This window comes from Apium graveolens, unplaced genomic scaffold (assembly GCF_009905375.1).
Source record: "Apium graveolens cultivar Ventura unplaced genomic scaffold, ASM990537v1 ctg7847, whole genome shotgun sequence".
NCBI lineage: Eukaryota > Viridiplantae > Streptophyta > Magnoliopsida > Apiales > Apiaceae > Apium > Apium graveolens.
The window spans coordinates 6,462-29,368 of NW_027420679.1; the positions used below are offsets into that span (position 1 = coordinate 6,462).

The following is a 22,907-nucleotide window of genomic DNA, read 5'->3' on the forward strand; positions in this document are numbered from 1 at the left end:
GGCGTACCCCACCGCCAGACCCTCTCCCTTCTCTATGTCTCTCTGTCCCTCCCTGTTTATATACTTTTCAATTTTCAAAATTCATATCTCTCAAACCGTTCATCCAAATTTCAGTTATTATATATATAAACGATTAGCGCTTCGATACCTACGCCTAGGTATATATTTTGCAAGATTTTGAGGAGATAATTTGCGGGGCATATTTCCGTTATATTTCCGTTTTAATTTATTTTCGGGACATTAAAAAGGAGTATGACGGTGTTGATTACTCCACATGGCATCTCAGCGTGTATATGTCTATGGCTATTAATTTTGAATTTTTCTGGAGATATTTTCCGGACATCAGATATTCTCCTCGGGGTGACCATAATTTATTTTGGGTAAGGATTCCGAGAATCCGCTTTTATATTTTGGGTATATTATAGCATGTTAGTGTTATATATTTATTTCATAATTTTTGAATTGGTTGTAAAAGTAATTTTGACCGTGTTATTCATATCTGGAGTGTTTATACGCGTAAATATGAATTACTGTGTTGATTGTCGTTGGTTGTGCCGATATGATATCGACTGGCAGTCCGAGAAATAGAGGAGGTGCTGTCCGATTTCCAAGAAAATATTTTTTAGTTCTGAAGATTATTATTTTTATTATTATTCGAAAATAAATCCAAATTATTTAGTTAATGAATTTTAATTGATTATTTAATTAGAGTTAATTATTTCTTATGATTTAAAAATTCCGAAAAATAGTTTTGAGTATTAAAATATTATAAAGCTCGATAAATATTATTAAATGATTTATTATTATTTTTTCGTATTAAATAAACTGTTCATCCGTTTATTACGAAACGAACACGTATAGACTCAGAAAAATATTTTGCTTCTTTAAAAATACTTTCGAGACCTAAATTCTTTTGTTTCGGGGACTCGATTGTTTTTGCAAATCATTCTGAGTCGTTTATTGATCAATAAATCATATTTTGACCCGTTTTAAATTCTTATAGTACCGAGTCAAACCTTTTGACGAACCGAGGTATGTGCTATATGAATTATGTGATACGTGAGTTATGTATTTACGTGCTATATGAATTACGTGTATACGTGGGTCATAAGTCTTGTATTTGGATGTTTTCTTTATGTGTGGGCTATCGTATGGGTAGACGGTAGGGTTTTCACGCGCAGTTCGTCGAGTAATTATCGCTTAGACGATTAAAGTTATATCTTTTAATTATAGATGCGGATCATTCGAGTTGATCAGGGAAATACATTGGATAAAGAATGGAATGGAATGGTATTGGATATCTGGCTTCTAGCAATCGCAGGAGCAGTATATCAGTAAAGTGTTGAAAAGAAAGACAGTGATGTTTTGAGACAGAATGTCAGAATAGATGTGTCATTGCGAGTGTGACTAACTGCTAAATCTCAAAGGCATGTATCCCTATCATCACTTATCATTCAAGTGATATTTATTTTAAATTTTCTAATGCAAGTATTTCTTTCCCTATTCTCAATTCGGAATAGATAAATGTTTTACATATCGTTGAATTAAATGATTCTATTTATGCAAGTACTCTTCTCCTATTCTATGTTCAGAATAGCTAAGTGATTTTTACTTATCAAATAAATGAATTTATAAATGTTTTGGGTTTTGAGAAAAAAGGAGTTGGTTTTGCGAGTACTCCTGCCCAAGTAAATGGGGGAATAAAAGTTTATAAGGGTGTCGAGTATTATGACCCCTCTCAATAAAACGTTTTGAGATTGGTTGGTTGCGTAAGAGGCCGTGGCGGCGGTCCAGTGTGAGCTATGTGTTATACAGGATATAACCCTTGCTAGGCCGATGTGCCTTGGGTACCCCTTTGTTTAGTTGGATATGCTTCGACATACCGGTGTTGCTCCGCGGCTGATCACCGGCGGCAACACACCGTCGTTTGAGGATTCCAATCTAAATTATTATATTGCTTTTGATAATATTATAAGGTATGATTTATCAAGTGTTTTGGTTTTGAATAAAGTTTATGATTTAGTCCATAATCACTGTTTCACGTTGTTGTTTACGATATTTCCGTAAACACGGTTTTATGAGTTTTATCCTCGTCAAGATTCAAAGTATTATTGAAGCTTTTCGCTCGAAAATATCAAAAAAGTTTTGAATACAGTGAGAAACAATTATCCGATTTTTAATAAATTTTCTATTTCAGCAATTATGATTTTAAATATTCGGCTCTAATGTAGATGTCGGTTTTATATCAAAAGACCATGTATATATGTTATACTGAACTTGCTGAGCATTTATTTCGCTCATACTTGGCTGTTTTTAAATTTAACCTCCAGTGAGGATTAGCTTGCGCTGTTTATTTGCGTAATTCAAGGGTTTGCAAACTAGTGTAAGTTTTATTTTATAAAGTTGTTTATATTATATTATTATATTATTTATATATAGTTTTGTATTTTATTTGGGCCTAGAATACATCATTTCGAAGTTATACTAGTGGGTTTAGTTTTGAATTGGATTTTGTTAAAAAGAGTTTTAAAAGAAAGTGAAAATTTATTGATGAAATTTGGATATCTTGTTTCTAGAACTGTAACCTTAAAAGATCTTGGGTGTAGTTTGGGGTCATAAATGATAAATATCTTCCGCTGGCATTTGCATTTCGATTTAACAGGTTAATTTGGATTGAGGTTTCATAGTGCGACCAAATCCTCTGACCCCAGATTTGGGGGCGTTACATATGAAGTAAGTTTTAAAGTACTTAGTTATCACATTTAGTATTTTCGAGAGTAGGGTTTTCATAATGGAATAGTTTTCTAGTAAATAGTAGGTTTGGTACTAAGAAGTAGTTGTTAGGGGTTTTATACTACACAAGTTTTATACCCGTGCCAATGCACAGGATGATTCTAAATATTTTTTATAAAAATTTTAAAATCGATAATTATTCTTTACATTACTAAATTTAATATAAAAATTTTATTTCTTAAATTTTTATATTTCTTAAGTATGTTGTATTTATATATTTAATTATTTTTACATTTTTATATTCATCGGGACAACCTTTATATACTATATATTAACAATTTTTACAAAAATATTACGGATTTTAAAGTGTTACTAATATGTATAACTGTATTTCATAATATGCATAATTATTTTTTATTTTATTCTTAAATATATTAACATTCTAATAACATGTAATATATATTGGTACATATTTATTTTTACATGATTTATTTTTCAAAAAAAATCAAATTTGTTCATTTAGTTGTTATTACATAATTAAAGGATTTGATGAGAATTGAAATGTTGGTTGTAGTTTGTACCTTACTCTTTTTTCAAGTATGTTTTTAATAATATTTTATTAATTCTCAGTTTTTTTAATAACATTTAAAAAACATACTTTGCAATATATTATCAGGGTTATTTTTTCATTTTATTAAAATGTATTTTATTTAAGTGTATTAATTTTTAATAATTATTATATTTCTTTTCATAATTTATTATTTATAGAATTGTAACATTGATAACCAACATATAGTAAATGTTTTCATTATTTAATAATATCAAAATTATTTTTACACTGCACATGAAAATTTATAAATAGATTTTTACATAAGAATTGTTTATTGACAAAATGAGTTGACTTATTTACTTTTTGATATAAATATCTTTTACCAAAAGTATTATTATTTTTTTTATTCTAATAACTTTATTTACATGATGATTACATAATGGTTATGTGTGACCCTCGATTATGATATTATATTTTAATGATTAATTACTAATTATAATATTAGTCATGATCACTAAATCCTAATTACAATATTATAGTAATGACGATCAAACTATAACCAATTTTTATATAAGAATATTTTTGACAAAATAAGTTGGTTTATTTACTTTTTAATATCAATATTTCTTTATCAAAAATACTATTATTTTTATTATTCAAATAACTTTATTTACATGGTAGTCATATTATTGTATTTTTATATTTGACATCAATAACTTAAAATATAACATATGCATTATAGTTTAGTTATTTCTTTCATTGTTTGATTTTTTTTCATATATAAATTTGTAAAGAGAATATTTTAATCATATCACATAATATGGTTATGTAATAATTTTTCTCTTATTTATATATTTCTTTTCTTAATCTTATGAAGTTTAATTGTTTGAGATTTGTATTTTACGTGTTTGTAATAATATTTTATAATTTTTCGATTCTTGTAATTATCTTGAAAAAATACTTTACACCTAATTTTCATAGTACTTTTAAATATATTTTATAAGATTTATATTTCAATTTTCAATTTTAATAGTTTTTATTATTATTATTATTATATTTCTTCCTAGTCTGTAATTTTCCATTTTATCAAATAAAGCAAAACATATATAATATTTTTCCTTAAATATAATATAAATGTATAAAATTAATCTATTCAAAAATATTTTTAATTAAACTTACCTATTTCAGTTTTTTAAGAGAAGGATACTACCTTAACCCGATTAACAATAATTTGTTGATTTTTACTTATATTTATTTTTATTAAGATAATTGTTACTTGTATTATATATATAACACTTTTAATATTATTTATAGTATTTAAGTATATATAATTGTAATTAAAAATTTTTAATTAATTACTTGTTATGTAATACAATAATAGAATAAATTAATTAAATATTATCTTCAATGTATTTTATTATATTTATATTTAAATTTTGAATTGTAATAATTTTTTATTATTATATTTCTTCCTTATTTTTAAGTTTTATAAGATTCATGTGCTTTAAAGGTTTTCAAAGACAAACTATAATTTTCTCTTTTTACAAAACAAAACAAAATATGTGTATTACTTATACCTAAATATAGTTTAAATGTGTTCTTTATTTAGTGAGAAAAATTAAATAATCTATTTACAAATATTTTAAATCAAATTATTGTTTTATTATATATATAATAGAATACTTTTTATATTATATTATATCATTTAAGAATATATACTTATAGTTCGCATAATATGTTATGTAGTTATTTTTTTATTAATATATATTTTTTTCTTAATCTGTGGAGTTTGATCAAAAATTGGAAAGTTGTTTGGGATTTTCATCTTGTCGGGTTTGTTACAATATTTTATAATTGGAAAGTACTTTACATTTTTTATGATAATAATTTCAAATTTATTTTATTAGTTTGTTTTTTCAATTATGAATTGTAATAGTTTTTTATGATATTATTATATTTCTTTCTAGTTTTTATGTTTTATAAAATTCATATACTCTAAAAATTTTAAATGACAATCATTAAATGAAACAAAACACTTGTAATATTTATACCTAAATATAATATAAAAATAAAAATAATCTATTTATAGATATTTTAATTAAACTTACACATTCTATTTTTTTTAAAAATGATCTTATTTAACTTGATTAATAAATGATTTGTTAAATCTTACCTTATTTTATTTTTATTAAGATAAATGTTACTTGTATTATATATAGAATACTTTTAATATTATTTTATGTCATTTAAGAATGTGTAATTATATTTTAATTTCTGAATTAATTATGTATTGTGTTTTTTTATACAGATTATTAAATATTATAATATAATATTAAAATAAATGAAGTAAATATAATATATAGTATTTTATTAATTTTAATTGTAATAGTTTTATTATTAAAAATATTTGTCTATATTGTGTAGATTAATGATTTTGCAAAGTTATTCTTAAATTAAAAATATTTTTGAACTATATTTGATATAAATAAAAGAACAATAATTAATCATACATTTAAAAAGATATAAAACTATTATTATTATTATTATTATTATTATTATTATTATTATTATTATTATTATTATTATTATTATTATTATTGTTATTAGGTTTATCAACACATATATCCTCGTAAACACATCAAGTTTTACCATAAATAAAAAATAGTAACTAATCATACATTTAAAAAAACATTAAATTATTATTATTATTATTTTCATATTAGGTTTAGGTTCATGTTTCGCCCCTTTGTATTTTTTTAAAGTAATCACAACTATCTAATTACAATATTAGCGTGACGACCAAACGATACCATTTTATCTCCTTTACTCCAATTATATATAGGATATAATAACATTATTTAAAGTAAGATGTGATTTTTTTTAATTAAATTATTAATTGAAGGAAAAGATGCGTGAGTATGTTTTTCTTAATTTATTAGGTTTTGTAATAGTGGAGTATGTTTTTGTACTAGTGAGTATGTTTTGCAGAATGAAGTCTTAGTATAAACATAATATTTTAATATAAAATAAAGTAAGACTAAATTGTTTAAATATTTTTTATGAGGAATGACTTATAACTCATAAAGCATGTTGGGGATTTTATGTCGCACAATAATGGAAAAGGCAACTTATGTAATGATTTATACGTCGAATTTTGAAGAGGGAGACGTATATTAGTGGTCTAACTTTACTTTATAGGTCGGTTCATAAAACATCAAACATGTATTGCGGATATATATATTAGTTCATTATTTTTCGACATATAAAGGTGCTACACATGATTGAGATATATGTTGATCGTTTTGATATCCAACATATAAGGTTGTGTCTTTATATATATATGAGTCAATTTGTCCCTCTTCTTCCCAAATCAAGCAGAAGGTAACTTCTCAGCGAAACTAATCATCTTCTTGGCGAGTGAATGGAGGAAATTTCTCAATGATTTAAATTCCGAGATTAATTGTAATTTTTTTATTTGGACTAGCTTAATTAATCTTCTAATTGATACTTTACCATTGAGTTTTAAATGCTACGATTGTATATGTATCTATACATATTTTATCAATTTTATTAATTTTTTCCGCCTATCTTCCTAATTGAGTTGCCATTTTAACAGTCAAGTATCAGTTTGACTAGTACAACTAACTCATGTTTAGTCTTGAATTGGTGTTTCAATTTTTTTAAAAATATTCTTCATTGATCCAACCCTATATATGTCAATATATATATATATATTAGTGATATAATCAAAGTTTTATATGAAAACATTTTTTTCGTAATTTTTCAAATTAAATAAATAAATGTTTAAATTATAGAAAATTATCAAATACAAGAAAAATAAAAAATCTCTTATCACGTATATGTTTTCATTACTAAAGAAATTTGTACATGTCATGAATATTATCATTGTATAATATAATATTTTTTAATATAAAAAACTACTTTTGCGTTTTTAATTTTTTATTCTAATTTCAGCAAATTCAAATGGAAAGAGTGAGAAAATACCCGCTCTTTCAAAAAGACTAAATTCGACTAACATCGTTTGAATTTAGGAGTGCATAAATTCATTGGCGGAAAAATTCTTTCCATTTTTTTGGCAAGGTTAAATTCGACCGTACAAATATACTGGTCGAATTTAGTAAGTCAAATTCAACCGTAGTATTTAGCCGTGCCCGGTCAAACTTTCAGGTTGACCGTAAATTCAATCAAATTATGTCGAATTAAGTCAGGTTGAGTTAACTTTAGGAAAATTTCCTAAGGTAACAGTTGACTTGAGTGTATTATAATTGTTATCAAATTGCTTACTTTCGTAATTCAAAGACATGCATAATATATAATATGTAAATATTTAATAATAAATGAGTATGATCACTTTTTTATGTGTATTTGTGGTAACCTTAGGAAAAGTATATTAAGGTTAACTTTAGGATCCTTATTCTCAAATTTAAATTCTAAATTTTTTTCTTAAATTTTTAAAGTTGAGTTTTAACTTTTAAGTCGATAGGTAATACTAGTAAAATATGGTCAAATCTTGTTAATTTATATTTGAAACTATTTATTTAATATGAATTTATGTATTTTAAAATATTTATTTAAATATTTCTTATATTTTTATTTTCGATGGTGTATCAAAAGATAAATCCAAAAAATGGGACTAATTTATCAGTACAATTAAGTAGAGTTGTCCAAACAACATTTGACAAAATATCAAATTAGAAAAGAATTCCAAGATAAGTCAATTTATATTACAATTTCATGAAAATAGGGCGTACGGCCTGATTTTTTTAAATATGGGGTTTGTTTTCTTATATAAGAAAGAGCATTTCATCTAAGTTTTTTACCCTTTGATTTGCTTTAATTTATGAGATCACGATGGAAGGTACCGGTCTATTTAATTTTGCTAAACTATGATTTTGATAGATTGTTGCGTGAGTTGGGCTTGTAAAATTTTTATAGACTTGCAGAAGGTCAGAATGAAGACTACATATTAAAAGGGCATTAAAAATTTGACTTGGGCTGGAGCTAACCCTATCCCAGCCCACGGTTAACCCCTGCAAAAATTAAAAGCAAAGTTGTAGTGAATGTCATTGAGGTTTCAATTAACGCTGTGGATGTGAATTGAAATTGCAGTACTGTAACTCATGAGTTGGCTTGGTATAGGTTGATTTTCTTAATGTCCCAAATAAGAACTTTCCGGTAAATATAGAAAAATATATTAAAATACCCATCTCGCGTAAATCTATGTATTTAATTAATGATGTTTCAGTACTTTGCAGAATGGATTCAAACACGTATATAGTATTGTTTTAGAAAACTATAATTAGGGATATAATTTGAAATTAAATAGACTAAATTTTATATTTTTTTTGTCAGGAAATATTTATTGTTACATAAATTGCACTGTAATACAATATCGCGAATAAGTGATTTCTTTCATTTTTATTTGAAGGGTGGAGTATATTTTAGAAATATGGGCTAAATTTTACCGCACGAGGCACGATTTATATCGAGTACATTTTATAGAAAGAGCAGGTTTAAGAATTATGGAATAAGTTTTGAAGTACTTAGCTAGCACATTTAGTACTTTCGAGAGTAGGTTTTTCAGAATGGAATAGTATTCTAGCAAACAGTAGGTTTTGTACTAAGAAGTAGTTGTAGTGGGTTTTATATTACATATATAGCATGATTTAAAGCAAGATATAGTTTTTTAATTAAATTGTAAAATCAAGGAAAATATGTGTGAGTAGATTTTTCTTAATTGAGTAGGTTTTGTAATAGTGGTGTATGTTTTGTACTTGTGAGTACGTTTTTTAGAATGAAGTCTTAGTATAAATATTATATTTTAATATAAAATAAAGTTAGAATAAATTGTTTAAATAATTTTTATGAGCAATGACTTATAACTTATAAAGCATGTTATGGATTTTACAATGCACAATAGTTAAAAAGACAACCTATGTAATTATTTCACGTCGAATTTTGAAGAGGCAAACATATATTAGTGGTTTGGATTTACTTTATACGTCGGTTTATAAAACATCAAACATACATTGTGGATATATTCGTTAGTTCATTATTTTCCGACATATAAAGGTGCTACACATGATTGAGTTATATGTCGCTCATTTCGATATCCAACATATAAGGTTGTGTCTTTATATATATATACATATATATAGACATATATATATACATATATATATATATATATTTGAGTCAACCTTGACCCTCTCCTTCCCACATCAAGGAGAAGGTAACTTCTCAACGGAACTAATCATCTTATCAGCGAGTAAAGGTAGGAAACTTCTCATGATTTACATTCAGAGATTAATTGTAATTCTTTTACTTTGGACTAGCGTAATTAATCTTCTAATTGATACTTTACCATTTAGTTTTAAAGAATACAATTGTATATATATGTATACATGTTTTATCAACTTTATTACTTTACTCGACCTATTTTCCTAATTGAGTTCGTATCAAATCCTCTTCAAATTAGCCCTTCAGTAATATATCTCTCTACCTTTTCTATCTTGCTCCCTCTCGTTTTTTCATGTTATGTTTTTTTTTTAATTTTATTCACTTGTAGAATATAATCATATTAGATATATTGTGGTTACTAATCTTGTCTCACAAATGATATTATTTTAATGTGTAATTTTTTTGTCTCGATTATGATATCCATGTTCCTTTTTTTGTTCAAATAACATTGTTAAAATACAAAATGACTATTTTGTTAGTTTGATACTTTTAAGAAAAAAAAATTTGATTACCTATTAAGTATGTATATTTATTGCTACACAAAGAAAATTTATTCACAAATAATGTTGATAGACCCAACGATTATTTACATGGATATAATTTTCCTAATTTTTTACAATATTGCGTTTTTTAAAAGCCATGATAGTGAATTTGATGTTATTATTAATTATATTTTTTATTAAAAAATATATTTATTAAATGAATTATTACATATATATATATTTAATTAGTGTATAATTTATTAAATGATATTTTTTCTAAGGTTTTAATGTTACAACACATTATATCCTTATATATAATAAGCGTTTGGCGTTTGGTCATGTATCGCCAAAAGAATCTCAACCGTTTATACGATATTTTTAAAAATAGACGATCAAAATTATATCTTATTAGAAAACCTCCTCTAAAATCAATTAAAAACATTCTTAATACAACCATGAATAAAAAATGATCACGTTGTTCTAATACTAAAACACGAGACTACGATGCAATATTTAAATACAATCCTATGATTAGAAGTTCAGCAAATATATAAAAGGATTACATTGTTCTACTAATCCTCAGCCGCTAAAATATGATCCAATGATACAACAATAATATAAATCAATATTTTACTATATATAGCTATATAATATACATGATAAAAAATTATTAAATTCAACATCCATATATTTTTCAATATATGCATATTTGTTAAAATAATATTGCAACAAAATATAAAAAATAATAACAATATAAATATAGACATCAAAAGTAATAATATAAGTACATTAAAGTTTTAAAAATAAATTCATAAATTTTTTAAAAGTAGAACATGTAAATTTTAGAAAAATCGTGCATCACATGGGTTATAAGCTAATATAATAAAATAATTATACTCTCTATTTGAGAACCACATTCATTTTTTTGATGTCTTACCAAATAATGAACCTCCATTTATTCATTCTGTTGGGATTTTAATCTAAATTATATGTTTACTCCATGTTTTAATTATTTAGGCTAATATTTAGTCACGTAGTTAGTCATGTAGTTTAGACATGGTCATTTATTTTTGTTGAGCTATTTTAGGAGAGTCATGCGGTGATGGGAGTGTTTGAGTTTATCCAGGAGAAGGTTGTTTATTTGTAGCCCTTATCTTTATTAGTCTATATATTAGACCTGTAAGTTATTTTTTATTTCTCTGAGACTTAATAACAAAATGTCTTCCTAGTTCTTCCAAAATAAGTGTTTATTACACGTGCTTATAAATATATATACATTAAATCTGTTCTTATATTCTACACTTGGTATCAGAGCTAGGTAATTTATGCCCAAGTACATGGCAAGGAAAACAAGCATGGGCGTGTCAAAGATGAAGGAAGGTGTTGTCGGACCCAGTTATCCTATGTTGGCCAAAAACAATTACACGGCGTGGTCGTTAAAAATGAAGGTATTCATGCGGGCACAAGGCGTCTGTGAAGCTATTGAGAATAGCGACCCGAAGGGTGTAACTAATCCAAGGCAGGATAATGTGACATTGGCAGCCATTTATCAGGGAATTCCAGAAGACATATTGTTGTCCGTGGCGGAGAAAGAGACAACCAAATAGGCTTGAGATGCTATCAAAATAATGTGTGTCGGATCTGATCGTGTTCAGAAAGCAAAAATGCAGACTCTTAGGTCCGAGTTTGAAGCTCTCAACATGAAAGAGACAGAAAATATCGATGATTTCTCATTAAAATTGAATAATATTATGAGTAATATTCGAGCTCTACGAGATAAAGTGGAAGAGTCCTGTGTTGTGAAAAAATTACTACGAGCAGTCTCACCAAAATTTTTGCAGATTGCTTCAACTTTTGAAAAATTTGGTGACTTGGACAACATGTCTGTTGAGGAGTTAATCGGGAGGCTAAGAGCTCATGAAGAGAGGATTCGTGGACATGTTGGAGACAATGAAAATCAGCTACTGTTAACTCGGGAAGAATTGAAGGCAAGATACCGTGGAGGATTATATAATAGAAATGGTGGACGTGACAAGAGCAAAATAAAATGCTATAACTGTAACATCTTTGGCCACTACGCTGTAGAATGTTATAAACAAAGACAAGACAAGGAATGGAAACAAGAAGTGAACCTCACACACATGGATGATGATGAACCAGCTTTGTTATAGACAGAAGTAGCATGCCAGACGGGAAAATAAGAAATGCCATACGGGTAAACAAGACATGTCAGACGGGCAAAGAAAAGGCCAGACAGGCTATATTGAAGTGCCAAACGAGCAGAAAAGTTGAAAGCCACACAGGTTAGGTTAAAAGCCATACAGGCTGCTAGTATTTGTTCAGAAAAATTTAGATTAAGGGGGAGATTATTGGGATTTTAATCTAAATTATATGTTTACTCCATGTTGTAATTATTTAGGCTAATATTTAGTCACCTAGTTAGTCACCTAGTTAGTCATGTAGTTTAGACTTCATTTATTTTAGTTGAGCTATTTTAAGAGAGTCATGGGGTGATGCGAGTGTTTGAGTTTTTCGCGGGGAAGGTTGCTTATTTGTAGCCATTATCTTTAATAGTCTATATATTAGACCTGAAAGTTATTTTTTATTTCTCTGAGACTTAATAACAAAATGTCTTCCTAGTTCTTCCAAAATAATTGTTTATTGTGTGTTTATTACACGTGCTTATAAATATATATACATTAAACCTGTTCTTATATTCTACAAATTTAACATCTACTATCTCATTTTTATGGATTGAAATTAAAATCAGTCATTAATTTAGCAAATTTTTTCCTAAACTTAAATTTGATAAATAGGAAGAAGTTATCACATACAATTAAATTGAGTACTCCCTAATAAATATTCAAGGGAAAATAAAAAAATTAAAATAAAATAAATTCTTTAGGTAATGAGTAGTTTTTGTTTTTATGTCTACATTTGAACCACCCAAAAGTTTTCTTTTAGTTCAAAATGATCAGAATCAGCCAAAATTTCTCATATGTATTTTTTGTTTTTATTATATCTATAAGAGCATTTTAACTAAAATTTTCCATCACATTAATTGCCCTTTTTTATCACAGCTAACATTTATTTATGACATTAAATGTTTTAAACATAAAAAGTCTAACGTGGGTGGGCCTACCTATTTTAGGTAGGTAGATGGCTATATGTCCAACGTAAAACAACCAAACACAAGTCAGAAGTAACATCTTTAGTTTAAAGTATAAAAAGTCTACCGTGGGCCCGACTACTTCTTCTAGGTAAGTAGATGGCCATATCTCCTAGGTGAAACAACAAGCACAAGCATAAAATCAGAGGCAACATCTCTTACAATTTAAATTTCCAATAACTTATAGAAACTACTTCGCGCAGAACTCTCAACATTTTATTTGAATACTAGAAATGGCTAATGTCAGTACTATTGTTCAATTACAAAGACAAATACTTGACTATACTACCTATTTGTATAATGAGGTATTTTTTTTTCTTTCTCGATCATTTATGTACACTTAATTTACATTTTTTTCTCTTATGTGTGTAATGATATGCTTACATATAAAATGTTCTTATATGTTTTTTATTATTTTGTGTTTGTGTTTTACTTGAAACTCAGCAAGATGTGCTTATGTGCATTTCTATTGTTGAATTTGTGTGTGTATTGTTTATTGTTTATGCTTACCCATTGATGATGTTTTTTGTTAATTACGAAAAAATTAGGCATATCTGGATGATCAGTTCAAAAACCTTCAAAAGCTTCAAGACGATCTTAGCAACCCAAATTTTGTGGTTGAAACTGTGTCGAACTTCTTCATCAATTTTGAGAGAACTGTTCTTAATATTACAACAGCTTTGTAAGATTAATTCGACTTTGTTGTGTGTGGACATTTTTGGCCGTATTGTTGCTATTGATTAATATAATAAACCATATTTTATTCCTATTCCTATGTACCTTTATTTCTAGGCACCAACAGCTCATTGATTGGAAAAAAGTTGAAATCCTTATCTTTTCCCTCAAAGGTTCCACATCGAGGTAAATTAATTTTATTAATGCATATGTGTAAAGTCATTATACCATGTATATATGTGGTGGGAAGCCATTTTCCACCTAAAACTTCTCTACTCGGTCCTAGTTTTGGTGTTTTAATGTTTTTCACATCTAGTGTAACTTCTTACTCAATTCATTTGCGGTTCAACTATAATTATTACCACAAGCATGTCCTTACTATAATATGAAAGTTTAATCAGTCACGATTCATATGCTTGTTAAACATTTGTTACGGTGCCTCATATATGTTTAAATATAATTAGCAGAGATTTCATTTTAAATAATTTAATTATTATAAGATGTTTACAAACTTACATCTATTGTGAGCCCTTATCAATTTTTATTATAAGCACTAGTTACTTTATTATAAGCAACACAACTATAAGCATGTGAATGCTAGTCAGTAGCCACCACTTGTGGGATAAAATAGTTCAAAACTGAATAAGCCAAATTTTTAGTTGTCATGGTTAAAAGATTTAAAAGAAAGGGATAATTATAACTTATCAAAAATCATTGGTTTTTGTTTAACCAATACATTATGTTGTTAATATTTTTTGTCAGCATTGGAGCCCACAGACTTCACGAGGCATGTATTGTTCTCCTTGAGCACTACAATCAACAAAATGTTCAAGGGTAATTTTATTGTGAAGGGTATATTTTCATTAGTGGTGTAAGTTTATTGTTATTAACTGACTAAAACTTTATATTTGCAGATGTTTCGATTCGGTACAAAAAATGCAGACAGAATATTTTTTTGTGAAGAACAAGCTTGAGACCTTGCTCAAGGTACTTTTAATCTAGAGTAAATTTGGTGCCCATAAATACCTACATTACATGTTATTATAAGATGAAAGCATATTTTATAGAAGGGATTGTAATATAATCATTTGTTTGAAAATTGTAGTTACACAACGAACTTATTGCTGCTGGTGGATCAATTCCAAGGCAATGAAGTATTGCGGCACATGCTGGAATAGGTGGAATAGCGTCATGACATCTTAAAATAGTTGTTCTTGTTAAATGTTTTTTTTTGATTATGGAGCTATGAACCATATTTTTGTTATTAAAAACTTGTGTTTTGGTTTATGTAGTATATTATATTACTCCATTGTACTCTTTTAATTTTTATGATTAAATTGTTTCAAACATTCTTGGGGTAAGTATTGTTTAATTATAATTGTGCATGTAGTTTGAGGCTTTTATTAATTATACTTAATTAATTAATTAATTAGAAATGATAGATAAATTCAGAATTTTACTATTTAGACCATTAGAACATGTAAATTACATAATTATTTTTAGGATATGGGGACAAAACTAACGGACATAAAGATCTTATTGTGTTGCATATGTGTAGTTATTTTTTTTAAAATTAATCAGTTAAACACATTTTGTGTAAATTTTAATGTTTATAAAAATTGTGCATGTGTTAATGTGTTGTTAATTATATTTATTTAATTATTTGCATATTTTAGGCAATCATATCAATTAGTTTTCGGATTTTTTAAGGCGTGTCTCACCCATCAGGGCGCGCATCAATTTGGTACTTAGAAAACTTTTTGCAGAAGATCTACTTGTTGAGAGAAATAAAGATAAATGAAACCTTAAATAAAAGAGTAGCAAAACGGAATATAGTCCTACAACCTTGCATAGCATCAAAAGAGTGCTGGCTCCTCAACGTATTAAGAAACTTAGTTCAAATGCAGTTTAAACATAATGATAGATCAGGAAGTGCCCTAAGATTCACCTGTTGGAGGAATAGATTGGAGAAGAATTGAGGGGTCAACTTCAGGCGCGTCCTTTTCAGGCTCGTCGGTAGTGTCCTATACGAACGTTAAAATGAAGGCCCGGTAGTATATAACACTATTTCCAAAAGAAATGATTACTTATTGTATTAATCATAATAACTATTATAAGATGAATGTTATGAAACATATATACTAATCACTGAAAACCTCAGCCATCAAGCAGATACTTTTAGTGTATTTAAATTTTAACTAATAAATGTTGAGACTACAATTTTATTCTTTTTTTATTTTTAAAATATTCAAGGCAATTTGCAAACATGACTAGTTGAATATTGTACGTTTATTACTAAAGTCTCTTTTCTATACAATTTAGTTGCATATTTATTTTCCAATCGTACATTTAGAATTAGAAATATTATTCAAAATTACACCATAAACAGGTTTTATAACACAATATTGTCACATACAGACCTTGTAATATTCGAGTCAAAGTTTGGTACTGGGCCTAGATATAGAGTCGGGTAAAGAGTATGTATTAGACCCAAAACTAGTCATCCGTTTGTAGTGTTATATGTAGGCTATCACGTCATTTTCATAACTATGAATGAAATGAATTGAATGTTCATTTAAACATTCATTTTTATGAAATGATGCTGCTTAATTAATGTATTCGTCTGTTTTGGTGGTCGTGTATTGAAATTGCAGCACTACCATTCATGAATTAGCTTGGTATAGGTTGATTTTCTTAATGTACCATATAAGAACTTTCTATTAAATACAGAAAAATATATTAACATCACCCATCTCGAGTATATCTATGTATTTATTTAAAGACGTTTCACTACTTTGCAGAATGGATTTAGACACTGATATAGTATTTTTTTAGAAAACTATAATTAGGGATATAATTTGAATTAAAGAAGACTAAATTTTATATTTTTTTTGTCAGGAAATATTTATTGTTACATAAATTGCACTGTAATACAATATCGTGAATAAATGATTTCTTTCATTTTTATTTGAAGGGTGGAGTATGTTTTAGTACTATGCGCTAAGTTTTACCGCACGAAGCACGATTTATATCAAGTACATTTTACAGAAAGAGTAGGTTTAAGTATTATGTAGTAAGTTTTGAAGTACTTAGCTAGCACATTTATATTGTTAATAGATTCAATATAAATGTGAATTCTTATTAATTACAATGATGTAAACAAACACAAGGAAGTTTGGTTGCCAGAAGCATTACTTGTTTATTCAATAACAGAAAGTTATAGTAGACTACAGAAACAGAAAAGCTAAAAACCAGGACATGTACTCACACACGTCCTATACAGACTCAACTAACACTATACTAATTCAACTTCCTACAAACTTGCTAGCTCGACTACTACTTCAACAGAGACAATGACTTTATTTAAATGAATAAAACAAAACCAACTTAATATTAAACCAACATATCCCCCCTTAATCTTAGAGTTTTCCACATAGATTCTCAATTCCCAGCAACCTTCTCATCTTTTCAAATTTGAGTGTAGTCATTTTCTTGGTTAAGATATCTGCCTTTTGACACTCACTGCTTATGTGATTCAGAATAATTTCCCCCCGTTCCACAAATTCCCTAATGAAATGATAACGCACGTGGATTTGCTTGCTCCTTCCATGAAAGATAGGATTTTTGGCCAAATCCAGTACAGATTTATTATCAATGAAAAACACCACTAGATCAACTTGCTCATCTATTATCTGATTTAAAACATTTTGAATCCAAATGGCTTGACAAGCTGCTGCAGTTGCAGCCATAATCTCTGCCTCGTAGTGTGATGACCCCGACCTCGGGTAGCCTCAGGAACCCGACCCGGGGATGCCAACAAACTACAAACTCAATATATGCTTACGTAACCATAAAATAATTAATAATATAAGATTCATACAATAATTTCAGTCTACAACAAAAGTTTATGATGCATCGGATCCTAATCAAATACAAACACAAGTCTATTACATAAACTTTATTCATTATAATACTATATGCTTCTCGCCATCCACTAAAACCTTAGTTCATCATATTTTTATCCTTTGCTGAACATACTTCTCTGAAACTCTTTCTTGTGAGAGTTAGCGACATAAAAGAGTGAGCTCATAAAGCTCGGTAAGCATATATCATACATTTCAACTGAGTTTTATCTAGAAACCAGAGTTTTAAATCATCAAATAAAACAATTTTAAACAAGAGAATCATCAAAAGCTTATCACGATCATTAAGTGTTCATCATAATATAATAGTTCTCACAAGATTAAAACGGAGTATTCAAGCATGATAAGTTCATCAATTCATCAAGTTCATCAAGTTGGGATCCCGGTCAGCCAAATGATTGGTTTAGCTTACTTCCGACAAGGAAGCATCATCATCAGTTCATCAAGTATCAGTGCAAGAATACTCATTTTTTATCCGTGAATCATCAATCAAATCAAGCAATATTTAAAGATCAAAACATAAACAGTGAATTAGTACAGTATATACTTACCTTAAATCGGTTTAATACAACTTCTAATTCAATTTCTTTTTCGAGTCTCAAGTCCCTTTATTCTCAACTTAGTACCCTAATAATGTCATTCACAATTCTCAATAACATATTTTTATTTATTAAGCTCAAATCTAAATCCTACCAAGTAAATTATAATTTTAATAATAATAATAATAATAATAGATGAGGGCATAAAAAGACTTACCAATTTAGAGCAACTCCAACGGCTTACTTATAATGGATCCTAGCCTAAAATTTTAAGGACTGAATCAAAATTGGCACTTCAACAGAATCCTAGTAATTCTCTAAAAGCTTAAGATCCACTTTTGCTTCCTTAAAGATGAAGAATGCATAATCATTCCTTATCTTATTTTCATTAATTAAATATTCATTTCCCTCCTATTTCACCCTCATTCTCTCACATCTTTTTCTCTCTCTTATTTTAAAAATATGAATAAGATTTGAAATTATTATTATTATTATTATATTAAGGAACCAAAATACGGAATGTTGTTGGAGTTGTCCTACCCAAAAATGTCTTAAATAACTAGGATCCTATTTATTTATATTATTTTTAAGGAACACACAAGCACTCTCTTAGAGTTAGGGTTAAAAATGAAATTTTCATTTCTCAAGAAAAGTCACAAGGCAACCCCATGCACAAAGCAAACTCACAGCTCTCAAGGTGTGATGCATACAAGGTCACTTACACCTTTTCAACAAGTATTCTGTAGACTTCCCAATTTATTCTAGTTTAACTTCTATTCTCTCCTCAATATGGGACTTGACAACCTTTTTTGCTATTACATCCCAAGTCCCACATTGCTTATGTTTTGAAGAGACTCACTTCCATCACTAATAAAACCAAGACTTGGGCAACATAAATTTTTAGTTAAGTCTTAACATTCTTGGTTCCCACATCGATAATGAATAGACACAAGGCTATACTCTTTTTCTATATAAAAGATAGAGTTGCAAGTAATATTTTTAACTAGTTCTCAATAGATATCATTTTGGATTCATCAAGTCAAAGTCCTTAAATAAGTTAAAATTATTTTTATCAAGATAACTAGATTTAGAGTTTGATCTAAACTAGTTAACTAGTCCAATTTAGTCCCACATTGACTAGATTATGTTTTTAAGACTTGTTTGAACTCTATATAACCCGCACAATGGTATGGTTTTGAGTTAAGAGTTCCCAACTCTTAAAGACAAGTTCAAATTTATCCCACATCGAGGGAGTTTTGAAATGAACCACCACTCCATTCTATTTAAGGGGCTTGGGTTCTAAGTAATGAGATCACATCCACTTTTATTTGGGCTCCATAACCGAAATAATATTAAAAAAATAAAATATTTGGAGCATTACTAATGCAAGGAAAATCAGTTTAAAATTTTTAGAATGCAAGAAACACACAAGGCACTAAAATATGTTATGTTTAAAACATGATGTTATTTAGTGCCACATCGAAATGGGGTGAAACTAGTTGGCTAACATTTTCTATATAAGCAGGTGTTGGATCTCTTTAGGATCACAACTAGTGCACTTGGAATATTTGTTGTTTTTTTCAACTAAATTCACTTGTCCCACATCGAGGGGATTAAAGTGGAGGTCCTTCATTTCTCTATATATGCACATATTAGTTTTACATAACATATTAGTTTTGCATAATATGCTAAGCTTGGGGCTAATACATGTTGGCTCTTTGAATTAGTTCAAAATTTTCATCTTCTCTTTCTTGGGAGCCCAACCATCTTCTCATTCCTCTTAGTCTTTTCGCGTTTCTCTTCCTTTCGTTCCTTTTCTTTGGCCCTCGATTAATTTCGGGTTTGAGTTATAGTTAAATTTTATGGGAGCTTGGATCTAAAGAAGCGAACCAATAATCAAAATTATAATAAAATTACATGCAATATATCAACTAAGTATTATTTATTATTCAAACAACTCGAATCATGTAATAAGAGCACTTTACTATATTATATAATCAAAATGACTAGGGATATTACATTCTTCCCCCCTTAACAAAATTTTGTCCTCGAAATTTAAAAGTTAATTTGTACATGTCTTATCAAATAAGTGGGGATAATTTGCTCTCATCATCTCTTCGGGTTCCCAAGTTGCTTCCTCTATCTCGTGATTTCGCCAAATCACCTTCACGAGAGATATAACCTTATTTCTCAATTTTTGCTCACGACGATCGACTATTTCAACAGGTTGTTCTTCATACTGCATATTTTCCTGAATTTCTATTGGTTCATAATTAATTATATGCGATGGGTCCGAAACATACTTTCTTATTAGGTATGACACGTGAAAAATATTGTGAAAATGCCCTAGACTAGGCGGTAGTGCTAACTTATATACCACTTCTCCAACCCGTCTAAGAATCTCAAACGGTCCAATATAACGTGGACTTAACTTTCCTTTCTTCCGGAATCTCATAACGCCCTTCGAGGGAGAAATTTTATGAAATATAAATCCCCTTCCTTAAACATCATTTCTCGATGATCCTTGTCTGCGTAACTCTTCTATCTACTTTGAGATGTCAAAATTCTTTGTTACATCAATTTGACTTTTTCCGTAGTTACACGGATTAATTCAGGCCCTAACAATTTTCTTTCTCCAACATCGTCCCAACATAACAGCGTTCTACAAGCTCCTCCTTTGCTTCTTTACATTCCATTTTTAAAAAATTTATGAATATATGTAATAATTCATTACATATATTTGTTAAAACAATATTGTAACAAACTATAAAAAATAATAAGAATATAAATACAAACATCAAAAGTAACAAGATAAGTACATTAAATTTTTTAAAAATAAATTCATAATTTTTTAAAAATTGATCAGGTAAATTTTAGAAAAATCGTGCATCACATGGGTTATAAGCTAATATAATAAAATAATTATACTCTCTCTTTGAGAACCACATTCATTTTTTTTGATGTCTTAAAAAATAATGAACCTCCATCTCCAAAACTTACCAGGCCACGTATATGCTCATTCAGCTCCATGAACTTCGATTTGAAGCCAGTCATGTGACTACTGGATCCATTATCTAGGTACCATACATTTGATTCATTTTGCATGTTCACCATTTGTGATGGAGTAATTCTGTATTTTACTATCTAGACCATTAGAACATGTTAATTACATAGTTATTTTTAGGATATGGGGACAAAATTAATGGACATAAGGATCTCAATATGTTGCATATGTGTAGTTATTTTTTTAAAATTAATTAGTTAAACACATTTTGTGTAAATTTTAATGTTTATAAAAATTGTGCATGGGTTAATGTGCTGTTAATTATAATTATTTAATTGTTTTCATATTTTAGGTATTTAAGTCAATTAGTTTTTCGATTTTTCTTTTGGATATGTGTCATTATATGTAACTGCTTTGTTTAAAAATAAATATCTAGATGAGTTAATTTTGTGTACAATTATTTATGCATATTTAACTTTTATTAATACTAGGTGTCTCTACCATCTAATTACTTTTAATTATATTTTAGCTCCATTGAATATTATATTCACTTAGCGGGGATGATGTTATGTTTTACTTTAATCCGATGTCATTATATCGACCAAAAATATGTATTTTTATTTTAAATTTTTAATAGGTTAATTCAATAGTATAGATTTTTTAGTCAGGCCAATTATATTTTTAATTTTATTTCAGCCACAGACCCATTATTTTTCCTGATCAATAGTATTTTGTCTTACCCGAGATGAAAAGTATATATTATTTAAACCATTATACCGAACAACAAATTATATTTTTATTTTAATTTCATTCATCTCGTCTAATATTATAATTTTTTGCACTAGCATATGATATATATCATTTGTTTCATGAGATGTTTATGTAAATCTCTTAGTTTTGATGATCAATACAACAAGCTATAATACTGTTATCCAAGCTTGTTTACAGGTAATCAGCTTAATGACTTTGTCATTTTAAGCATAATTGTAGAAAGCTGTTATAAGACAAATTTGTATCTCTCCAAACTATGATCAACAGTGTCAGAATAACAGCAAGCTAAGATGCATAGTCTAGATTCAACAAGGAAGTCGAATTTCATGGAGATTTTATGGGAACTTCTTTTATATCAGTTGTAAGGACTTCTCTAATAAATATACGTGCATTATAGATATAGAGCTCAAGTATAATTCATTTTTACATATTCAAATTGATTTCCTAAAGAATAGGAGTTTGTTTTTCTTTCAAACTCTATCTTCTATCTTTTGTTAAAACGTTTTATACTCTACAAAATAGAAGAGATGTTTTCTGAATGTTGTTCATCCTTCTTTCTCTTCTATCTAACGTACACATGAACGTTGGAAACCATCCCAACGATCTTAAATGGTACACATACAACTCCTGATCTTTGTTATACTTTGTTGAGAATGTATACACGTAATATATGTTGAGAATGTTTCAAACGTTAATGTGTGGTTATATATGTGGTTTCTTGCGGTTTTATGACTGACGACTTTGAAAGTAAGAACACATACAACTCCTGATCTTTATTGATTTCAAAATACTCTCGAGCT

At 27.9% G+C, this 22,907-nt stretch overlaps 1 protein-coding gene across 1 annotated transcript; it reads left to right on the forward strand.

The window, feature by feature from the left end:
• Positions 1 to 13,428: 13,428 nt before the first annotated feature.
• Positions 13,429 to 15,023, forward strand: LOC141704439 (histidine-containing phosphotransfer protein 1-like). Its single transcript, XM_074507677.1, has 6 exons — positions 13,429 to 13,500; positions 13,744 to 13,877; positions 13,988 to 14,056; positions 14,633 to 14,704; positions 14,785 to 14,857; positions 14,976 to 15,023. The coding sequence occupies exons 1-6, from the start codon at positions 13,429 to 13,431 to the stop codon at positions 15,021 to 15,023; spliced, it is 468 nt and encodes a 155-aa protein (XP_074363778.1).
• Positions 15,024 to 22,907: the final 7,884 nt, after the last annotated feature.

Bases quoted from the DNA above. Each gene is read 5' to 3' on its own strand.
- LOC141704439 (XM_074507677.1), top strand. From the start codon at position 13,429: ATGGCTAATGTCAGTACTATTGTTCAATTACAAAGACAAATACTTGAC. The intron at 14,705-14,784 runs GTAATTTTATTG...TTATATTTGCAG, and splicing joins AATCAACAAAATGTTCAAGG to ATGTTTCGATTCGGTACAAA. The intron at 14,858-14,975 runs GTACTTTTAATC...TGAAAATTGTAG, and splicing joins AGCTTGAGACCTTGCTCAAG to TTACACAACGAACTTATTGC.